At 44.2% G+C, this 22,838-nt stretch overlaps 1 protein-coding gene across 1 annotated transcript; it reads right to left on the bottom strand.

Annotated features, from left to right (window-relative positions):
• Positions 1–4,610: 4,610 nt before the first annotated feature.
• Positions 4,611–5,051, bottom strand: LOC149145950 (uncharacterized). The gene is made up of 2 exons (XM_089452611.1): positions 4,974–5,051; positions 4,611–4,891 (listed from the first exon to the last, which is right to left on the bottom strand). The coding sequence occupies exons 1-2, from the start codon at positions 5,032–5,034 to the stop codon at positions 4,611–4,613; spliced, it is 342 nt and encodes a 113-aa protein (XP_089308737.1). The 5' UTR covers positions 5,035–5,051.
• Between the last annotated feature and the right edge of the window lie 17,787 nt (positions 5,052–22,838).

The following is a 22,838-nucleotide window of genomic DNA, read 5'->3' as shown; positions in this document are numbered from 1 at the left end:
TTACCTCTCCAACAATTTGGCGACTCCGCTGGGGATCAGCCTTTTTTGTCTCTTGAGTCCACTTTTGTGTTTGGTTTTGATTGATCTCTTTTTGGGTTTTTGGGATTGTCTTTATTGCTTATGAACTTTCTGGGTGTTTCTGGAAAGCGTCTTTATTATTAAAAAGCTCCTGCCTTTGGTTTGGGAAGTTTTTATTTTGGCTTTCCTTGTTTTTTACTCCCAGCGCGTTTTATTTCGGAACAGTCGCGCTGACATCGCGACTCTGTTCTTTGGTTTTCTCTTCATCGCGCCTGTACGTCTAACAGCCGCGCTGACCTCGTTTTCAAGGGCAGCGCGCTTTATTCGTGTTCTTCCGCGCTGACGTCGCGCCCCCTCTTCTTTGCGATTTTGGTCATCGCGTCTGTGTGCCTTATACCCGCGCTGACCTCGTTTGTCCTAGGGCAGCGCGCTTTTTCCCTGACTTTCCGCGCTGACGTCGCAAAGTTGCTGAAGGCCTCCCCCTGTCAGCGCCAAGTTGCTGAAGGCTACCCGCGCTGAGCCTGAAAAACTCATTTTTGTCCAAATTGACCTCCTGAACCTCTTGCTGTGACTTTCCCTTCTTCTCCCCGCTTGTCGGATGACTTGTTTTTCACTCTCTGAACTTTGAACTGTTTGATTACGGAGCTCAACTCCATAGGGTTTCGTTTTGCTTGGTTTTAAGTTTGCAAACAACTTCCCTTCTAGCTGCTTGGTTCGTGTTTTCATCCTTACTTTTGCGATTACTGGATTGTGTTTGGGTCTCTAATTGACTGGTTGCGACTCTGGTCCGTCGGATGTTTGCTTTTCTCTATTGATTTCGCACTCTGAACCCTAGGACATCTAGTGGCCGTGTGTGTGTGTCAAGCCTCCCGTGAGGATCCCTGTTTGCTTGATTGACCAGCTCGTTCTAGACTCGTTTTCGCATTTTTTCAGTGATTGTCAGAGTGTATTGGATTGTGCTTCCAAGTGGTCTTTTTCGCTTCCTCCTTGCTTGCGATCCTTGCTTGTTTTGCAGAGCTTAGATCACATAGCTCGTGCATTGCCTTGTTTCCTTTTGATTTCGAGACTTTGGTTGAGTGTTTTCGGGAACTTTGTGTGCTCTCATTAAGTAGTTTACTTGGTGTTCAGGTTCCTCCAAATTCCTTTAGGTGTTTTATGTCACTAAAAAGAAAACGAATTAGTAGCTTGCTTTAAAATTCGAAAAGGAAAAGAACATTTCATTGATTTGCATTTTCAAAAGAAAAGTTTCCTTTCCTCGCTTTAGTTGCATTTAGCTGCTTGTTTGTTTGTATTCGTTTTGTTTAAAAAATTCTTTGCTTTCTCGTAGCTAGAATTCATCGAACGAAACGAAATTCTTTTGCATATAGATTGCATCTAAGTAATTGTGAGCGAACATACGATAGAGCTTGAAATCGAAACTTAATCTCAAGATCAACTATAAAATGAACCAAATGAATCTAAAAACGCATTGGAACTAAACGCAAATATTTAGAGGTCTAGGTTAGAGACGTGTTCCGGCATCTTAAAACATAGTCACTGTTGTTTCACATTAGGTTGGGTGATTCCTCCTTCTGTGACTCGATAGTGGTCTAATACGGACTGCGCTCCCACGTACCGTCGAGTATATAGGGAGACCCCACTAGGCTTTTATCCTCTATCCATAGGAAGCCAAGTCGGCCGCCCTACAATTCGCAATGCAGTGAACACAGCATTCACGAAGATTGACCACCCGTACCCTAAAAAGTATTCTGTGGTTTTGCGAAGAGTCTGGCACACCCTCTACCTAGAGTTCCAGAGCAGTCGCTTTTGATCCTTTTCGGACTCCCTAAACGAAAAGGTGCCTGTGAGCGTCTTGTCACTTCGTGCTCATTAAACATTCGAAGGAGACTGGAGTCATCTTTGTCCTTTTCTGGACTCCTCAAATATGAAAAGGTCAAGTTTGGTCCTTGCGTCTTAAAATTAATTTGGCCACGATAACATCACCTGGTTAGATCTTGTGTGCGTTAGCTTGAGTAGGTTTCGTTTTCATTTGCTATGGCAACTTTTCCAGGATTCACTAACCCAGGTTCCCCCTCTGATGGGAACCCAGGACAATTCCCTCCTCTTGGGAATGTTGGTGCTCCGTATATGGCGACGTTGTCCCTACCAGGGTTGACTGTCGGGTTGCCTGTGTGGTTGTTTTCAACCTCTTTGGTCCCTACCGTATCGGCTGTTAGTCCGTCAGTCCCTCCACCTGAACAACGTCATGTTGATCCTAAGGTGGATCTCTCCCCTTCGACGCCTACCTCTACGTCTTCCTCTTGTACTTCGCCTGGTGAAAGTCTCGATTCGCATAACCAGGTGGCTAAGAAGAAGAAGAGGAAGACCAAGAAGAAGAAGTCCCCTAAGGGAGAGCCTACACACATAGTCCCCCCCTCAAGTCCAGCTATCCACTCCACTATACCTGAAGTCGGGTCACCTTCTGCTCCTCCGCGGAAGGTCAAGTTTCCTTGTCGATTATGCAAGGAGGACCATCTCCTTCGTGATTGCCCTGGCATTCCCAGGGTATTAGAAGTTTGGTCTCACGATCCGGCCCACCCTTCATCGTCCACTGATGATCATGGCGATGCTACCTCATCAGTTGGGAATGGTAAGGAGAAAAGGAAGTTTCGAATCCCCTGTCGACTTTGTGAAGGCAAACATCCCCTTCACCTTTGTCCCCTCATGGATAAAGACTCTGCTGTGTTGGAAAGTCTTGCTGCTCCTCCGAATCCTTTTCCCGCCGGTTATCAACGTCTTTCTACAACTGTAGATCGCGCCCTTGTTGACAAAGAGATTGTTTCAGATTCCTCTTTTGTCCAAGCCCCTCTTCCCGAACCTGGCTGTTCCCAGTCTGTTCCAGACCCGCCGTTGGTCGGAAAGAGTGTTGATTCGAGTTCACCTCCTCTCAAGCACTCTGTTTCGGAAGAGCAAAATTCTCATGTTCTTCTCGTCTCCTCAGATTCTCCTGAGCTTGATAAAGGTTCTCCTGAAGCCTCTCCGGAGAATTTAGATTCGGTTCTTTCCGAGCAGGGGGGCAACCATATGGTTCCCCCACCAAGTAGTTCCGTCATCTCCTTTGATTGGAGTCGTTTGACTGCCCCTCCCCTTCCATCCCATGTGCCTTTCTGGGTCACCGCCTATGCTTGCAATAAGGCGCTGCCTGGCACTGTGTTAGACGAAGGAGCATCGGTTAGTCTTATGCCCGTTACTACTTGGCGAGCTTTGGGTTCCCCATCGCTTGTACCTGTCGCACCGCATCTCACCGCGTTTGACGGAGGAACGAGTCAGCCATTAGGGATCCTTCCAAAGTTTCCTATTACTTTGGGGGGCAAGACTGTCTATATAGACATCTCAGTTACCCAAGGTTCTTTAGACTTCAGTCTTCTCCTTGGTCGTGATTATGTGTATGCCATGGGAGCCCTTGTTTCTTCACTTTTCCGTGTGGTTTGTTTTCCACACGATGGAAGAATCGTGACGTTCGATCAATTATCGTTCGTTCGTCCACAAGCCCCTCCGGCGCACTCGTCCTTCCCTCCCGGTTTTCATCCACAAGTTGCATCTGCCTCGCCGCAAATCAACTACGTGGCCACCTACCCCGTGCCCGTACCCAGTGATGACACCATCGTGCATAGTGTCCTGGGGGCATTAGGTCCTGATTTCCAAGATGTTGGACTCCCCTCCGGAGCCACTTTCTTGGGGGCCTCCACTTCCCGTTCATTATGATGAAGTCCATTCTGAGCACAGTTCCTTGTCTTGTGTCAAGCTCGCTAAAAAATGAAACACGGCGTTCTGGAGCACAGTTCCTTGTCTTGTGTCAAGCTCGCTAAAAAATGAAACACGGCGGCCCGAGGATAGTTTTTACCTGTGTCAACCTCGTTAAAACAATGAAACATAAGCTCGTGCAATTCGAGCGCAATAACCATTTTGTCAACCTTCAACCCATTTTCAATGGCTTGAAGCTTGGGGGGCATGTACCTCGAACTGAGTCACGATGCTGGGGGCATGCCCGTTCCTTTCCTATCAAGCATAGTTTGCATGTATATACGTGCCTTTAAGCTTGCATCAAAAATAAAATCCATTGTTCAAAGCATAGTTTGCATACGTGATTATCATGTGTGTTTTCAAGCTTTCATAAAAATAAAATATGTGCATATTTCACGATGGGTCGTTTGTTATGCAAGTAGATACATCAGATAACATGTGTGTCGAACAGTCGCGTAACATATGAAACACATCATCATATGTAAAAGATCCATCTAAGAATAAGCATACATAAATCATTTCAAGCATAGTTTGCACGTGTGTGTTTTTAAGCTTGCATTAAACATATAAAATCCATGAGTCGAGTGTCGTGCAAATTCATACATAAGATCACAAATTGTACTGAACAAACGCATAACACAAGATAACACATCATCACATGTAACAACGACTCATCCAAAAATCGGTATGTATATATATATATCGTGTGGCGCACTGAGGCGCTCAAAAATAGAAGTACATGTCCCAAAATCTCAATACATCTGAGTCATAATGTCTCAAAATAAACAGTGGAAATAAAACCTAGGTGACTAATCGACTGGATGGTGCTCTCTGTAGTACACAGCCACTCGTGCCACCCGCCTCAGAAGGCGGTGCACTCTGGGTTCCACACCCACTGTGTGGATCTGATGCTCCACAGGAACCTCCTCGACCCCCTGGAAGTCCGGCACCCCCTCCAGCAACCCCTCAAGGTTGCGAGCCACAATCTCTGGTGTGTTGGCCCCTGGAGGGGCTAAGGCCAAAGCTCCGGCTCCCGGGCCCTCTCTCCGTGCCGTGGCAGCCAGGCCAATCGGTCTAGTAGGCCCCACATCTGCATGACAAGACATTTATTAGGACATGTACATAAAAAATTTAAAAACAATACAAAACTCAAAAGACAAAAAGTGTCATACCTGCATCATCCCACTGTTCACCCGGAGGCAGCACCAAGTCAGGATCATTGCGGAAATCCATCCCCGCATATGGCCAATCCTGTATGAAGATCTCCTGCTGGTCCAACCAGTCTCTGAAAAATGCCCCCCAGCTATGTGGTCGGCCGCCACCCCCACGTGGCATAATCCGAGCCCATCGTGAGGCCCTCGTCTCTCGAGGATCTCTGGGGGCATCCACAGCCATAGACTGCAGTCGCATGGCTGGTACTCGCTCCAGAATGAGCGGGACCAGGATCGATCCATACCCGAACTGCTTCGTCTCTCCGCGATGGCAGTTGCTCAATTGCCTCTTCATGTTGTTGCACACCGCAGTGCACCAGTCAAACACGGTAGGCTCGAGGCACTCGAGGGCTAGTAGGAGATGGGTCTTGGATGCCTCGTGGTTCGCCATGTTGCCCGCTGCCCGGGTCACCATGAACAGGATGGTGCGCAGCACTATGTCTCTCACTGTGGGGATCGAGCACTTCCCACTCCGCGTTTTCACCGCCCCCGGGCAAACCTCAGCCATCAGGTCATCCAGAGTACCGCCGCTAGGTCGCTGCCCCTCCAAGATGGGCCTCGCACCTCGGCACGACAACCCAGTCAAGAAAAAGATATCCATGTGGTCAAACTCAATGTCGTGACCACGGATGGTGAATTTTTGGTCCACCGGGTTCCATGCCCTGATCAGCAGCTCCAGCAGATCATGTTGGGCCCTCAGACGCGGCGTAAGGAAGAATTTCATGAATCCGCACGCCCGCATGGCGTTGCAGCAATTTACGTCTCCCCAAGCAGCCACATCCTCTACATCGTGAACTCTCTCTTGCCATTGAAAGGCCATGATGTCCTGCATGAACAATAAAAACCAATCAGAATTGTTTTCATGGAGAAATTTACGTTCATTTATTAAAAAACAAAACTTTTCCGCGCCATCGCGGCTGTTTTAGGGACAGCCGCGATGACAATGGCGGCTCTGTGTAAAAAATGCGAGGTCAGCGCGGAAGAACACACCTTTTCCGCGCTGACCCGAAGTTGGTTACATTGGCTATTTTTCGGTCAGCGCGACCCCGTGGGCAATTTCCGCGCTGACTGAGGGCGCACCCATGCAAATAAAAAATGCCCGATTGGGCCCATTCAACCGTTAAAAAACTCCTAAAATGAACCAGAATGCAGGGCAAAAGAATGAGAACCTACCTGGAAGAAGCAGATCTGAAAATGGTCTCCGGATGGGCTGGAAATCGCTCCGTCAACTTTTTGGCTTCTCCACGTTCTTCGCACTCCAAATAGTAAAATGGTAAAAATGACTTATTACCCCCCCTATTTATAGTAAAAACTCCTAAATTACCATATTTTTTGGGTTTTTACCATTTTTAGCCATAAAACTAACCTTGGTTCTGTTTTCAAGCATGTTTCAATATGTTTTTTACGTATATCGAATGGATTTATGCGGGTAGTGCCCTTGTGCAGGTACAGGTATCGCAGCTTGGTCATGACAGTCCACGATTCATGTGATTCCCAAAGTGTCGTCTCTAAGCTCTTTTCCGACGTTAAACAAGAGAAGATGGCCGAGCTCCCTTTTAGCTCGTTAAAGGGAACGAAAGGCGGTCGTTTTTAAGCTCTTTTTCCGACCGTTAAACCAAAAAGATCGTCGGGTGTTTGTCGTTTCGCACTCGATATTGGCTCTAAAATGACGTGTCTTCGACCACTTTTTTACTTTTTCCGGTCGGAGACACTATTTATGAAAAGTACTCCTCGGTTGTAATGACCGGGCGGTTCTTTCGAGCACAGTTTTATACTTTTTCGGGCTCGAGAGACACAACTGTACGAAAAAGGACCCCCCTGGAGTCTCCTTTTCCGCATTCTTTTCAGACTCTCGAAACAAGAAAAGAAGCCGAGTTTTTCCTTTGTCAGGCTCGTTAAACACTCAATGACATCGGATATTGTCAACATGACACACACCAAGCATATGTTATCCCTGTCAAGCTTGTCATCCAAAAATAATCGGGGTACCTGCCTGCAAAGGTGGGGAAAATGGAACTTTGATTACAGTCGTCTCGACAGTACGTCACTCTTGAACATGGCACTCCGCTGTTTCGTGTCTGGGTGGGGTCATCTCATCTCGTTTTCACTAGCCTCCATGGGTTTGGGATATCCTATTTGACCTCTCATCTGTTCATTGCCGTCATCATCCTATCCGCTGCTCATTTGATGTCAAGTACTGCCAAATCCGTTACAGTGCCGTTATATGTTCAAGAGAAGTTGTCCTCTGCCACAATGCAACCTCGTTCGCTATCTCATCACAAATTATTATACCTCTGTCTCATGTCGATGATGTGGGAATCATCATGGCCCACCTTCGATCAAGGCCACTTCTCGTCGACTTCAACTCATTATCCGAGAAAGTGACTTAGAGACTCTTTCCAGGTGCCTTGGAGCCTGCATGCCTCAATGGCAGGTTCCTCGTGTTCGACGCAAGGTTTACATCATTGACCTACGATCGAATGATTCCGTGGGTGTTCGACACCAGCTCATTGATTCACACGCCACGGATTGTACCTATAGTACCTTGAGGGCCATTGTCATTATTGGTGGTACCTCTCGCGTCTGTTAACGGTTCTCATCATTGGCCGGTAATCAGACGATGTTCATGCATGTTCGACTCCAACCCCTGTATTCACATGTGTGGACTTGTACTCTGTTCGGGTCGAGATGGAGCGCAAGACCCTGGATCCTTGCTCACTGTGGTCCAGGTTGCGATTTTGTGGATAATCATTACATGACTCATTGATGGATGGCTGCGCCCATACCCGCGTCTTCATGGATGGCTGCGACCATACCTTGTCATTATTATGGTCTCTTTAGCTGGGTGGCTGCGTCCATACCATAGACCAGTCTCGCATGTCTTTTGGATGGCTGCGCCCATGCCTAGACTGCATGTATATGATTGTCAGAGATTTTTCGGTACTTCCTGGTGGTGTTCCAGTTCGGCGTGTGTTGTAAAGCATTTCACCCCTCCCACTCTCTCGGTCTTCATGCTTTAGGGGGCATCTATTACACAGTAATTTATCACTGCCTTCCTGTCAGTCACCCTGCTGTGTCCAGAAGTCACAATCACTAAGTGTTTGATCCCTGAACTGGCTTAAAACCCATTTTTCCAAAGTTTTGTGCATCAGCGCGTCTGTTCCTAAAATAACCGCGATGACCAGCGCCTCACAGTGTATTTCGTGCGCTGCCATCGCGGAAGAACATCACTTTTCCGCGATGACGCACAGCGCGGCTTTCCCGTGTTCTTCCGCGCTGACATGACTTGTTCAGTTATTGTTATGTGCTGACAGCGCGGCAGTCTCTATATAATCCGCGCTGATCCAGTTTGGGCGAATTTGTTCAAACAACCAGCCTTCCAGATCTCTCCAGGCTTGGTTGTTAGCTTTGTGAATATCGACTCCCTTCTATGGCATGTCTGTTCGACCCTTTGCAACTACTCCCCTTGAATATAAGCTCATCCTTCCACCTTTTTAGGAGACTCCTTCTCCTATATAAACTTCCACCATTACCATGAGCAGCTAGTTAGAAACTAGTGGGAACTAGCTAGACTTAGCTTGGATTGTACAGAGCTTGTAGTGCTCAGATTGCTGCTATAGGTTTGGTGTGTTAGGAGTGGAAGTGATTGATTGCTTTGGGAAGTTTGTTTGTGACATTTGTGTGAGAGAGAGAGAGTTGTTTGTCTTGGGAGAACCATCCTCAAAGGTGAATGCTTGAGATACATGCTGACTGATCCCTCCTGAGAAGTTTATCGACGTCAGAACATTTGGTTGTACTCTTCTCTATTCTGATTAATAATAGATGACTGCTATTATTGTTCCATTCTCGTTTGTTTATGCAATGGATAAATGTGAATTATGTCTTTTCTGACTGGCATATAGTTACTTTTACTAGATTTCACGCTTGCGTTTGCCTTCTCTTCGTGTGTGCAGGTGTCCGTTCGCGGGGATCGCGGAGGACTGTGACCAGCCGAAGCGAAGGAGCGAAGGAGACATCTATTCGTCCAACGACAGCGCAGGAATCCAAGTAGGTGCTCTTTACTTCTTGTTTAATTGTAACTAGGAACATGCGTGGCAGCATTGTGTGATTGTTGCTAGACCCCTATTGGGCTAGTAGGGATCGCCTCTATCCGTAGAGGGGATTTACCTCTCCAACACTCACGAAGAGGCTGAAAGGGTTCTAAATGACTGTCACTCTAGAGCGTGTGGCGGTCATATGTCTGGGTATGCCAGAACCCAAAAGATATTGCGCGCTGGCTACTTCTGGCCGTCCTTGTTTAAAGATTGTATTACTGCGGTCTGAAAATGCCACAACTGTCAAGTGTTTGATCGCAAGATGCACGCTGCACCTGCTCCTCTCCACCCTATAATTGCCGTTGGTCCTTTTTCCAAATGGGATATCGATTTTATTACATGTAACCCTCACTCGGCCGGGGGGCATGCGTATATCATCCTTGTGGTAGATTATTTTACTAAGTGGGCCGAGGCGATGCCTACATTCGAGGCAGACGGCAAGACAGCTGCAATTTTCATGTTCAATCATATAATTGCTAGGTTGGGTGTCCCACAAGCGATAATCACTGACCATGGGCACCATTTTCGAAACGTCATGATGACAGAACTTATAGGCCAGCTTGGTTTGCGTCACGATAGTTCAACTCCTTATTATCCACAAGCGAATGGTCTGGTTGAGTCCATCAACAAAGTTTTAGTTATCATGATCCGACGAATCATTGGTATTCATCGGTCGAATTGGCACAACATGTTATTTTCAGCGCTTTGGGCGTACCGAACCTAAGTGAAAACATCAACAGGGTTCACTCCTTTCCAACTAGTTTATGGTTTGGAAGCTGTGCTACCCATTGAATGTGAAATCCCGTCACTGCAAATGGCCATCGAGTTACTTCCAACTACTTTCGAAGAGGAAAAGCGTTTATTATACTTAGCTCAATTAGATGAGAATCGACGTGATGCTGCATTGGTGATCGAGACTCACGCAAAACGTATGAAAGCTCAGTATGATCAAAATGTGACCCCTCGAAATTTTTCGGAAGGACACCTAGTGTTATTATATGATCAAGCTAATGATAAATTAGGTGCTGGAAAATTCGTTCCTATGTGGCATGGGCCCTATATTGTCAAGCGAAAGCTAGAAAAAGGGGCCTATGAGCTGGTAGACTTTGACGGGGACTCTTTAGGTAAACCCAGAAATGGTCTTTACTTGAAGAGGTATTATGCTTAAAAGGATGGGTATGGAGATTTTTGGTTAGGTTAGTTCTTCTTTCTAGCTGGTGTGTTTGTTAGTTTAGACAGTGTGCTTAGCCTAGAGAGTGTGTTTTTCGTCGTTATTCTGGCTTATCTTGGTTTTACTCTTGATGATGCAGATGTCGATGCCTCTCCAAACATACATTGGATTTGCTGATGGTGCTTGTCGTAGTACATGGAATATCTCTTCCGCAGCTTGGGTCATCTATTCGCCCTCTGACAAGTTAGTTTCTATGCATGGGGTGAGCCTCGGTCAAACAACAAACAACATTGCCGAGTATAGTGCAGTGATTGAGTTATTGTCTGAATCTATTTCATTTGGGATTCGGAGTTTGATAGTGAGGTTGGATTCTGAACTCGTTGTATTACAGCTTAATAGAGTGTATGCCATTAGAAATCCAGTGTTATTAAGGTTATTTTTGAGAGTGCGTCTCTTGGAACGTGAGTTTGATTACATTGAATATCAACATATTCCAAGGTCTTTAAATACATTAGCAGATGCAATTGCTTCTCGAATGTTAAATAAACATTTGCAATAATCATACATGTAAATTTAAAACCATTCCATAAAATGATTTACAAGATAAGCCGGTAATAATGATATATATAGATAGGAGTGTGTCAAAAAATACATCGTCTTCGATCATAGGTTGAAAAACACCTTATGATCGGCAAAAATGATAAGTATGGGGGTTTACGCAGTGCATTATATTAGATATCATTTTGGGATTCAACTGCGTTAAGTAAGTCATTCATGTATGACCATTTCCATGAGAGGTAGTCGTAACTGACTAATTTCTCATGATTTTTGAATAGTTCACTTAGCACTCATTGCATCGGGTGATGCTCACAGGGGTGAAGAAGTGGGATTGAAACTAGTGAAATGAATCACATAGCATCAATCATCACTTCCGGGGCTTGCACCCGGTAACTAGGACTTCCCAGGAGGTCACCCATCCCAGAACTCCTCTGGCTCAAGCGCGCTTAACTGTGGAGTTTTCCCCACAATCAAGCCCACTTAGCTTGCTACCCCATTTGAAAAACCTTAGCAAGTATTGTGCCTCATGAACCATTCAATTAGAGATCCCTTGACTCTTTTTGAATTTAAGTATGGGGGTTTACGCAGTGCATTATATTAGATATCATTTTGGGATTCAACTGCGTTAAGTAAGTCATTCATGTATGACCATTTCCATGAGAGGTAGTCGTAACTGACTAATTTCTCATGATTTTTGAATAGTTCACTTAGCACTCATTGCATCGGGTGATGCTCACAGGGGTGAAGAAGTGGGATTGAAACTAGTGAAATGAATCACATAGCATCAATCATCACTTCTGGGGCTTGCACCCGGTAACCAGGACTTCCCAGGAGGTCACCCATCCCAGAACTCCTCTGGCTCAAGCGCGCTTAAGTACAAAAAACCAAAATGTCACATGTGTCTACAAAACGACCATCCAATCACTGGTGATGATCTCTATATGACACCACTGCACAGGCCACCCTACACAAGAACCTCCTAAAAGGTCCTGGGACCCCGACTACATAGCGCTTGTTGTTGGGAAAAGTATCCAATTCGGAATGCCCCTATCCCACTCTAAGAGGTGATAGTGCCTTAGCAACAAACGAAGTAAACTAATTGAGTATTCTTCTTTATGAAATGTAAATGAGGAGAAAGGATATAACTAACCTGTGTCTCTCGCTAGTTTGTTGATCCAATTGCTCCTCTCTTCAGTAACTCCCAGCTTCTTGCTCCTTCACCGGCCCAGCTTCACTGAATTCTTGCAAGATCACAAGAGAGAGAAACTACACAAAGATACAGATATACATTCATAAAAAACTCAAGATCAGATTAAGCTAAACATGTAAGCATAACAAAACATCATTGGTATACAACATGTAGGAGAAACTCAAATAGTTTATTGATATGATAATAAAGTCCAAGAGGAGATACAACCAAGTGAGGCCCGATCCAGCATCTACCTCCTAGCAAAGGAATCCCTTCATCTCCTCCAACAAAGCATAAATCACCCAATGTACTAATCTCAATCTCAAACCAACAACAATTCTCTACAAAGTACAAAATTCCAGCCTCCTGAACCTCTGGGTGAGAGATCCATATATAGATGTAAGCAGAGAGGATGAGTCAGCTTATGTTTTGACTTGTGGCTTCTCTCTGTCAGTTCTTGCTTCCACTTGGAGGTTGAGAACCTCTTACTCATCACTAGTCGAATTCACTGAGGCAAGTGTCATTGGAGAAGATTCTGGAAGCTTCCAGGGTCTTTCCACCTCGTTGAATGAGCTTGCCATTTGTCATTTCCCGCTCAGCGCACCCTGGTAGTGCTTCCACCTATGTTGCAGTGCACCTAGCCAGTGTAGACTTTGCATTTCAACGCAGGCAGCTAGTGGAGCCTCTGAATTGATCCTGAATTGATTATTTCTGAGTGGTTTTTGGTGGAGAACTTCTGGGAGAAGCTGTCATTGGTTGACCTTGTTCCTTTAGGAGCTGTAACAACATCTTTAGGGACTTTGGATCCCTTGAATTATGGACATTTCATGCTTATAGCTGTAAGGCACAAAAATATCTATAACAGTTGCCCCCTAAAGTATGAGGCCATTTATCGGGTGAAATGCTTTATTAGGAGGATCCGAAGTTCATTCAATGCTGGGAGGAGACCTGTAATAAGATACAATACAATACATTATTTTTCATACTGTTTTCATGATCTTGCTGAGGCAGGCATTCCCATGCTCAGCTTTATAAATTCATTTTTATGTACATATAATTGTCTGATGATAGATTGATGATCCTGCTGAAATCATCATCCTTTGGTAGGATGATTGTCTGTGCTGCAATACTGTACATGTCAATGTCTTTATTTTTCCTGAATATATATCGCAGCCCGGATGGATGAAACTAGATCCAGGGTCTTCAAACTCGTTCGATCTTCACTCTAAGTACAAGTCGATCCATGTGATAAATGTTCTGAAGTCGAACATGGAAAGACATCGCTTGATTACCAGTCAATGAGGTAAACCATTAACACGCGCGAGAGGAATCACCGATAATGATAATGACCCTCAAGGTACTGCAGTACAATTCACGTGGTGTGAATAAAGGACTTGGCGTCGAACACCACGCAAAATCTTTTGGTCGAAGGTCATTGATGTATACCTGTCACCAGAAGTGAGAAACTTGCCATTGAGGCATGCAAGCTTCAAAGTACTGAAGGGGTTGTTCCTAGATCAACTTCTTGGATAATGAGCTGATGTCGACAAGAAGCGATCCGTCAAAGGAGGGCCTTAATGTATCCCACATCAGTGACACGGAACGGAGCAAATGATTTTGATGGAGGTGAAAACGATCTGATGATATATGATTCAGGGTGGCGGTCATGAAAGAATGAAGGATAATGTATGGTAGTGGATGGGACACGGTTGACTTCTCTGGATGACTTCTCTTGAACATATCGGCGACACTTGTGTGATAGATTGGTATCATTTACCCCAAAGGTGGATGGTACAGCGAGACCATGGCGATGTGACCGGTGAATGAAACAACCCAACCCAACTCAGGCACGGAGTGGAAGTGTCATGTTCAAGAGCGACTTGCTACCAATAAAGTTCTTTGAGTTTCTTCCCAATTTTTCCCCAGTCATTGCTGACCAGTACCTCTTTATTTTTGTCAAGCTTGAGGGGGATAACATCTGCTTGTTCTATAATTTTCCCTTCAGGCAAACCCATCGCTATGTTTTCACGAGCCTAGCGATAATGAAACTCGTTCTCGTCTAAAGACAAGTTTGTCGCTATTTAATGTTTTTAATGAGTCTAACGACAAAGATAACTCGGTCCTTTTCATTTTTAGAGAGTCTGAAAAGGTACGTAAAGTCAATTCCGAAAGTCCTTTTTCGTCATCTAATCCCTTAAGTCCGAAAAAGTATAAAACAATACAGAAGGGATGAGTTTTTGATAGTTTTAACGAGCCGAACAAAACAAGCGCTCGATCTTTTTGTGCAATAATCCCTCAGGTCCAAAAAGATTAAAATCTAGAGGAGGGATAGCACTTCCGGTCGCTTTAACGAGCTGGAAGGCCAAAACTCAGCAATCTTTTCATATTTTACGAGTCAGATGAAAAGAGCTTAAAGAAGACTCGTCTTTTGAGGAACGAGTGATAAAACAGGTTAGCAGCTGATTCCAGGTACGGGTTGGAATTTTCCAATCACGGCAGTGTCACAAGGATGGCTAGTGAAATCACTCTTCGCAGCTGTTCCTCAAAATGGGTAAACAATCAAATGGAGGTGAATGATCGGCCAAATGAAAAGTGGAGGTGACGGTGCAAACACGACCAAGGCTTTAATGGCTGATAATGTTACATTCACGGTGGTTATTTACCGGAGGGTAGTTCATTTTTTAACGAGCTTAAATGCGGAAAAACAGTGCTCAATCTTATGTTTATTTTTTAACGAGCATGAACTATGTGCTAAAACTGCTCGATTATCCAGTCATATGATAAGAATGTCTCATGTAAGATTCCATTTTTTATGGAGCTTGCGCCTTACCAAAGCTATGCCCCGCATCCTTTCTTTATGCAAGTTAGGAAACGATTAACCCAAAAAACAGATAAATAACCGCTCTTTGCTTGCACTCCAAAAGGTTTGCATGCCCCCAGGTATAAAACAGAGTTTCAAGGTTACCCCTACTTTAGTCTGATAAAACATTTGTTTCAGCGAGAGAGGCCTACCTCTTACAGGTCACCCAAAGATTGTTCTATTAATCTTTCAAACAAAACACTTCTTCAGCAATGTCTACCGAGATAGACAAAGGTGATTGACTCAGTTCTGTCAAACACATAACTTTGGCAAAAGAATCTTATTCTAGAACAACCCCTCTTCCAATCACGGACGGGGTACGGACTAGTCATATTCTCACGCGGAAACCTACCCTATACCCAAAGTTTTCCTGCCGGAGCAGACCAGGACGCATGCCCCCTGGGTTCCAGTCATATCCCTCAAAATTACTCGCGCTCATCGGGAGGACGGACCGTGGGTTGAGACATTTCTTGTTTGAAGAGACCATTTAGGGAAGGTATATAACTATTTGCGATGCGTGATCCGGGAAATGAAAGCTGGTCCACGAGCTTGACCACTCTTCCTTCGTGCGGAAAACACATTACTCTAAAGAGTGAGGAGACGATGGCTCCCATGCAATATATATAGTCTCGTCCAAGGAGTAGGTTATAATCCAAGGGTCCTTGAATGACCATCACGTTCATTTGAATGGTCTTCCCTCTCAATGTTATGGGCACATTGGGGAGGATCCCTAAAGGTCAACTGGTTCCTTTATCAAAGCCTGTCAGATTTCTCATTTCAGGCAAAAGCGCTGGCGAACCAAGCGCTTTCCAAGCAATAGAGGAAAGGATACTCACAGATGCCCCCTCATCAATGATGGTGCCAGCCATGACCATTCTGTATATTTGGACGATAATTCTGAATGGTATGCTTGCTGGCAAACGGGGTCTGCCTAGTTGGTTCCAGTCGAAGGAGACAACTAGGTTGCTTGGTGGTGGGACCGAGTAAACGGCCGGGTATCGCTCTGACGAACTTCCTTCCTGCGATAAAGGAATGGGGGGAGTGCCCCCGTGCTCGTCGGAGTCTGTGTTGATGAAGAGAATTTGGATGGTGTCATCTTTATCCTCTTCAGTGACTGTATCATTCGAAGATAAATCCTCTGAAGGCAAGACCGGGTCAACTGTCGCCTCGACCTTTTGACTTTCGTCGGGTATGGATTCAGCTGGTTCATCTTCAATGACCGGCGCTTCAGCTGACCACTTGAGCGGGCCAACTGGATTTTCAACTAACGAAGGACTCGGCAAGAGTTTTTTATATCCAGGAGGAAGTCGTAACGGTGAAACCGGACGATCATCCAAAACTCTTTTCGCTTCGTCTAAGAAGGGACAATGGTGGATGGCGTGATCGCCTTCGCACAGTCTACAGGGAGATCTAGTTCTCCCTTTTTGTCCAAGGACTTCACTTTCGCTAGTTGACGGTATGCATTCAACATGGCTATCAGAGGTTGATGCCACCGGATTGTGAAAACGGGGAGACCAGTCCCTTAGTATCCGAGGGATGCAAGGACAATCTCTGTGGAAGTGGTCTCCCTTGCATATGACACATGGCGATTTAGGCCTAGTCAGTGCTGTGTGTGGATTTTTATCAGACGACACTTGTTTGCCCCCAGTCGCTTTTGGCTCCTTCTTCTTCTTCTCTTTCTTCTTCTTTTCCTTCTTCTCCTTAGGAACTTGGTTTTTTGTTTTACCAGTTCCGTCAAGCGAAGAGGAAGGAGGAGAGGAAGAATTAGAAGAAGTAGAAGGCTGGTGGGCAACTCTGGACTGGTCTAACTGTTGATTCGACTGTTCAGGAATAGTGGTGTTCTGAACGACATTGGTTGAGAAGAGCCAGACCGGCAAGCCAATTGTCAGTCCTCGAAGCAACAATGTGGCCATATGGGGCGCACCAACATCTCCCCAAGAGGAGAAGGGACTAGGATTTCTACCAAGGGGAATTCCTTGGTTGGTGGGCTCCATTTTCTCAACCTAAAGATCAACGCAGGAAAAAGGGGTGATTGTTCCGTTTAAAATAAATTTTAACGACGCTTTAGACACAACTTGCTTTTTCAATTTTAAAGAGTCGAGAAAAAGCTAAAGATGACTCTAGTCTCCTTCGATGTTTTAACGAGCCCGAAGTGACAAATGCTCGGATGGACTTTTTCAGTTATAGAGTCTGAAAAAGGCCAAAAGGAACTGCTGTGGAGTTCTAGGTAAAGGGTGTGCCAAACTTTTCGCAAAACCGCAGAATACTTTTTAAGGTACGAGCGGTCAATCTTCCCGAATGCTATGTTCAGTGCATTGCGATCAGTAGGGCGGCCGACACGGCTTCCTAAGGATAAAGGTTTTATGCCTATAGGGGTCTCCCAATATATACTCGACGGTACGTGGGAGCACAATCTGTAGTGGCGCTATCGTCTCTCAGGAGGAATCACCCAACCATCAGCGAGATCGACAGTCACCAGGTTTTACGACGCCGGAACACGTCTCTAGCCTAGACCTCTATGTTGTGCGTTAAGTTACAAAGCGTTGTTAAGTTCATTCAATTTATTTTAGGTTGATCTTTCTTAGAAGTTTGCCTTTTTGGATCACCACGAGATGTATGATACAATTCCTAAATGCAGTCTAAAGATGATAAGCAAGCTTTTATATCTTTTCAACAATGAAAATCCTAGATACAAGGGGAAAAGGAAGACACAAACTTTTCTCAAAGAGCATAGAGCACACTGTAATGCACTTTTCCCTAAATCAAAGCATGCAAACTATCAATATGAAAATGCACAAATGCATGTATTGGTTTTCGCTTTCTTAATATTGATGCCTAAAAAGAAAGCTGTTGTACAAATTTGAATTCGATTTCAAGTGAAAACATAAACAAGTTCCTTTTTCAAAATCAAAAAGACGATTACGACACTTTATGATTTACTTGTTTCGACACTAGAAATGCATAAATTCAAACCAAACGACAAAAGTAAAAGCTCAATCAACTGTGAACAGCAAACAAACTCACTCCTAAGATCAAAACGACACTTACGACAGGTCTAGATCTAAGGGCGACAGTATGACTAGTTTACTTTTTGTAATGGGAAACTGCAAATGATGTAACAAACACACAAAGAACAAATACAATTTCTTTATACAACTGAGGCGGAATTGAGGCAAAGAAAAGGGGTTTCAGATAGGTACACTGACTGATAACAGGCTGCAAAAATCAGAGATGAAACTGAGCAAAAGGAAGCAGTGAACCACAGCTGCACAAGGCAAAGGCTGATCAGCGCACCCTTAGCACAGAGAAACTGAACTTCAGCGCAGGTATCCTTCACGGGACCTGCGTTGAAATGCAGAACCTCTTCACAGAGTCTGCGCTGAAGCAGAAATGAGAGTTGTTTCCGGGTTCTGGGTCACGGTTTGCAGTTAAATCTACAGTTTTTGGCCGGATCAAAGCTATCAATTAGGTACAATTAGGAGGATGATTTAAAGGAGGACTAAGATCTATCACAAAGGGCTGTTAGAGAACTTGTGGATCAGATTGTTCAGATCATAAAAGTAGGCCCAGTGAGTGGACTAGAGTGGCAGATCTCTACTTTGCATTTGAAAATGGCAAATGCATTTCGATTCGGCACTCCTGATTTTATGAGAAGAACAACAATAGAAACACAAATAAACCAACAAGATACGGTCCCCAGCGGAGTCGCCAATTTGTTGTTGGGAAAAGTATCCAATTCGGAATGCCCCTATCCCACTCTAAGAGGTGATAGTGCCTTAGCAACAAACGAAGTAAACTAATTGAGTATTCTTCTTTATGAAATGTAAATGAGGAGAAAGGATCTAACTAACCTGTGTCTCTCGCTAGTTTGTTGATCCAATTGCTCCTCTCTTCAGTAACTCCCAGCTTCTTGCTCCTTCACCGACCCAGCTTCACTGAATTCCTGCAAGATCACAAGAGAGAGAAACTACACAAAGATACAGATATAAATTCATAAAAAACTCAAGATCAGATTAAGCTAAACATGTAAGCATAACAAAACATCATTGGTATACAACATGTAGGAGAAACTCAAATAGTTTATTTATATGATAATAAAGTCCAAGAGGAGATACAACCAAGTGAGGCTCGATCCAGCATCTACCTCCCAGCAAAGGAATCCCTTCCTCTCCTCCAACAAAGCATAAATCACCCAATGTACTAATCTCAATCTCAAACCAACAACAATTCTCTGCAAAGTACAAAATTCCAGCCTCCTAAACCTTTGGGTGAGAGATCCAAATATAGATGTAAGCAGAGAGGATGAGTCAGCTTATGTTTTGACTTGTGGCTTCTCTCTGTCAGTTCTTGCTTCCACTTGGAGGTTGAGAACCTCTTACTCATCACTAGTCGAATTCATTGAGGCAAGTGTCATTGGAGAAGATTCTGGAAGCTTCCAGGGTCTTTCCACCTCGTTGAATGAGCTTGCCATTTGTCATTTCCCGCTCAGCGCACCCTGGTAGTGCTTCCACCTGCGTTGCAGTGCACCTAGCCAGTGTAGACTTTGCATTTCAACGCAGGCAGCTAGTGGAGCCTCTGAATTGATCCTGAATTGACTATTTCTGAGTGGTTTTTGGTGGAGAATTTCTGGGAGAAGCTGTCATTGGTTGACCTTGTTCCTTTAGGAGCTGTAACAACATCTTTAGGGACTTTGGATCCCTTGAATTATGGACATTTCATGCTTATATCTGTAAGGCACAAAAATGTCTATAACAGCGCTGAAGCTGGATTGGAATGTCATCTATGGTAGTCTCCGGTATATCTGTTGTAAGACGCTCCAAGTCACTTTCCAACTCAGCCAAAGTCTCTGTGGCCTCGTCCTGTGGGGCCGGTGCCACTACAACTGGTATTCTCCTCTCGTAAGGTCGGAGATTGGCTGGACGACGTGGGCCTACATCTACATTTTGAAAATTATTACTATCAGTTTTGAGACGATATAAAACAAACAAAAAATAGATAGTTTAAAAAAAAACTTGTGAAAAATGAAGTTACCTGTATCATCCCATTGTTCTTTCGGTGGAAGAACCATGTCCGGATCTCCATGAAAATCAACTCCGACATAAGGAAAATCCTGTATAGAAAAGACCTGGTCTTCTAACTAGTGAAAGTACTCCGGAGTAAATCGGACAACCTCCGTTCCCTCATCAAGATGACGGGCCATAACCGCAACCCATTGCATCAATTTGTGCTCTCGAGGAAGCCCAGCCCCAACAGCGAGCTGCTGTGGGATCAGCATCAGAACCCTCTCTAAGCCAAAACTCACAACTAAAGGCCCATAACCAAAGGTCTTTAGCTGTCCGTTTTTGGCTCTAGTCAGTTGGCCTTTTATATTGGCTAACACAGCATCACACCAGTTGAAAATGGTACCTCGATAGTAATCAATCGCCATCTGCATATGGGATCCAGTAGCAATGTGTAAAGCGGCAGCCCCGCAAAGTCTGGTAACTGTAAAGGCAATCACCATAAGTTCAGGAAGGGATATAGTTTTGATCTCTATCCCTTTCTCCTGAGACTGAGTGTTACACCACTCTTGTCGGAGACTAGCGATGGACTAGCCACCCGACCTAGTCCCAAACAGAGTCAAGTGTTCACCTCTCTTGGGCAAACCAGTGAGAAAATAGATATCTGCGGGCTCCATCTCGAGCTGTTGCCCTCCAATATAAAAACACTGGTCCTGACGTTCCATCTTTCTACTAGCCACTCTAGAAAGCTCATTTGGGCCCTCATGCCAGGTATGGCTCAGTATTTATAAAGGCCGCATGCCTTCAAAGCATCAATTGATGGTTGATGATTAATGGCGGCCAAATCAACATCTTCGTGCTCTCTCTCACCCCAATCAAGCATGGTGAACAATCTACAAGCCAAAAAACATCCATTAGATCAAAACATTTTGGTCCTTTTTGGAGAATTTAGGGTTTAAAAACTCGTTGCGCGGAGTACGTACCCCGCCTTTAAGAACAGAGCGTGGGTACGTAGGGTCTCTGAAGGCAAGGTGCGTACCCCCGACTTTTTTCCAACTGAGAGAATGTCGGGGTACGCAGGTCCCTAGTTTGGTGCCTGCATACGCCGAGAGGCGGTCTTTGAAACCACAAAGCCTCCAAAAAACGAAATCTAGGGCCTAAAAAAGAATTCTAAATGGATGAAATTGAAGAGGAGGATGTTGAAAATTACCTGGAAGAGACGGTGTTCGATTTTGACGGTCGGATTCTCCGCAATGTCCACAGGAAGTTTCTTGACAAAAGCCCTTTTTCTCTCCTCAACAGTAAAATGGTAAAAATGAAATGGTAAAAGCCCTTTTTATAGGTTTTTTGGGTAAATAAATGGTAAATTTGTTTATTTTTCACCATGAAAAGGTATTTTTCAAAGTATTTTTATCTATCTTCAACAGTTATGAGTAATGTGTTGGTTTTTGTGTAGGATAAAGGATTTTCAGGGAAAATTGTCATTTTTTACAAACAAAAACATCAGAGTCATCTTTAAGCCCTTTTCTGACTCCTAAAACATGAAAAGATTGTCGAGCGTTTCTTTTACACTCGTTAAAACGGAATTAAAAGACGGTCCTCTTACAGCCCTTTTCTGACCGTAAAAACATGAAAAGATTACCGGATTTTTGTCATTTCAAATTCGATATTGGAAATAAAACGACGTGTCCTTGATTGCTTTTTACTTTTCAGATCAGAGACACTAATCATGAAAGTACTCCTTGGTCGTAAAGATCAAGCGGTTCTCTCAAGTATTATTTTATACTTTTTCGAGCTTGGGAGACACAAATTTACGAAAAAGGTCAACCCTGGAGTCTTCTTAAGTTTTTTCAGACTCTCTAAAATTGAAAAACACCGAGTTTCTCCTATACTGGACTCGTTAAAATTTCACAGTAAAGGACCTATTCAATTACAAACAGGAACGAACCACTCCTTCTTAGGGTTCGAATCTAAACTAAGTTGGACTCATCCGAAGGATGAGCTTATAATCAAGCAAATGTTATCCTCCTCAAGATTGTAAAAAATAAAGAGTTACTTGCCAGAAATGGTGGGGTAAAAGAGAGAAAAATGAGCCTATTTGTTATCCTTTGTCTTGGAAAAACCTTATCACCACTCTTGAACACGACACTTTTCATTCACTTGGGTTGGGAAATCCTTTGCCTAACAGTTGATCAAACCACATTGAAAATCTTCAGCCGATTTCTGGGTATTAAATTTGGGTCAATTGTCACCAAGCCATCTATTGTGTCGTTATGTGTTCAAGAGGTCATTGCAAATAAACCATTCATCTGCAAAATATCTGTCATCCATCTTGACCATCCCTGAGTCAGTCCTTACAGCTACATTTCTTCAACTTGATCTATGATTTCATGTTGTGGGCTTGCCTGCAACGGATCACTTTCTATCGACATCAGCAAATTATCTAGAAAGATGATCTAGGAATCGTCAGTATCTTGAAATCTGCATGCCTCAATGGCAGGTTTCTCGCCTTTGACGACAGTTTACATCATTGACTTTCGATCAAGGGATTCCGTGACATGTTCGACATCAACACATTCATTCACATCTCACGGATTGTACTGGGTACTTTGAGAGCCATTGACATCACTGGTGGTCTCTCTCACACTTGTTAACAGTTTACATCATTGACTGGTAATCAAGTGGTTTCTACCATGTTCGACATCAACTCATTTATTCGCATGGATAGAATCGTACTATTTCGACAAGCAGAAATGAAGACCCTGGATCTAGTTTCCGCCATCCAGGCTGCGAGGAGTTTTGTATTCGTTATATAGTAGACTAATTATAAACAGATGGTTGCGTCCATACTGTGTCTACATGAGTCTATGATTATTATGTACTGCAAAATCATTCCTGTATCAGAGCAGTAGTTAGTTTGTTAGTTAAGTTTTTGATCTGAGTATGGGAATGCC

The sequence above is a fragment of the Pinus tabuliformis genome, chromosome X (assembly GCF_031772625.1).
Source record: "Pinus tabuliformis cultivar Carrire ecotype Pingquan chromosome X, CPIR1, whole genome shotgun sequence".
NCBI lineage: Eukaryota > Viridiplantae > Streptophyta > Pinopsida > Pinales > Pinaceae > Pinus > Pinus tabuliformis.
The sequence above is the reverse complement of the archived record's forward strand: the minus strand, read 5'-3'. Positions and strand labels throughout refer to the sequence as shown.

Bases quoted from the DNA above. Each gene is read 5' to 3' on its own strand.
- LOC149145950 (XM_089452611.1), bottom strand. From the start codon at position 5,034: ATGGATTTCCGCAATGATCCTGACTTGGTGCTGCCTCCGGGTGAACAG. The intron at 4,892-4,973 runs GTATGACACTTT...CTTGTCATGCAG, and splicing joins TGAACAGTGGGATGATGCAG to ATGTGGGGCCTACTAGACCG.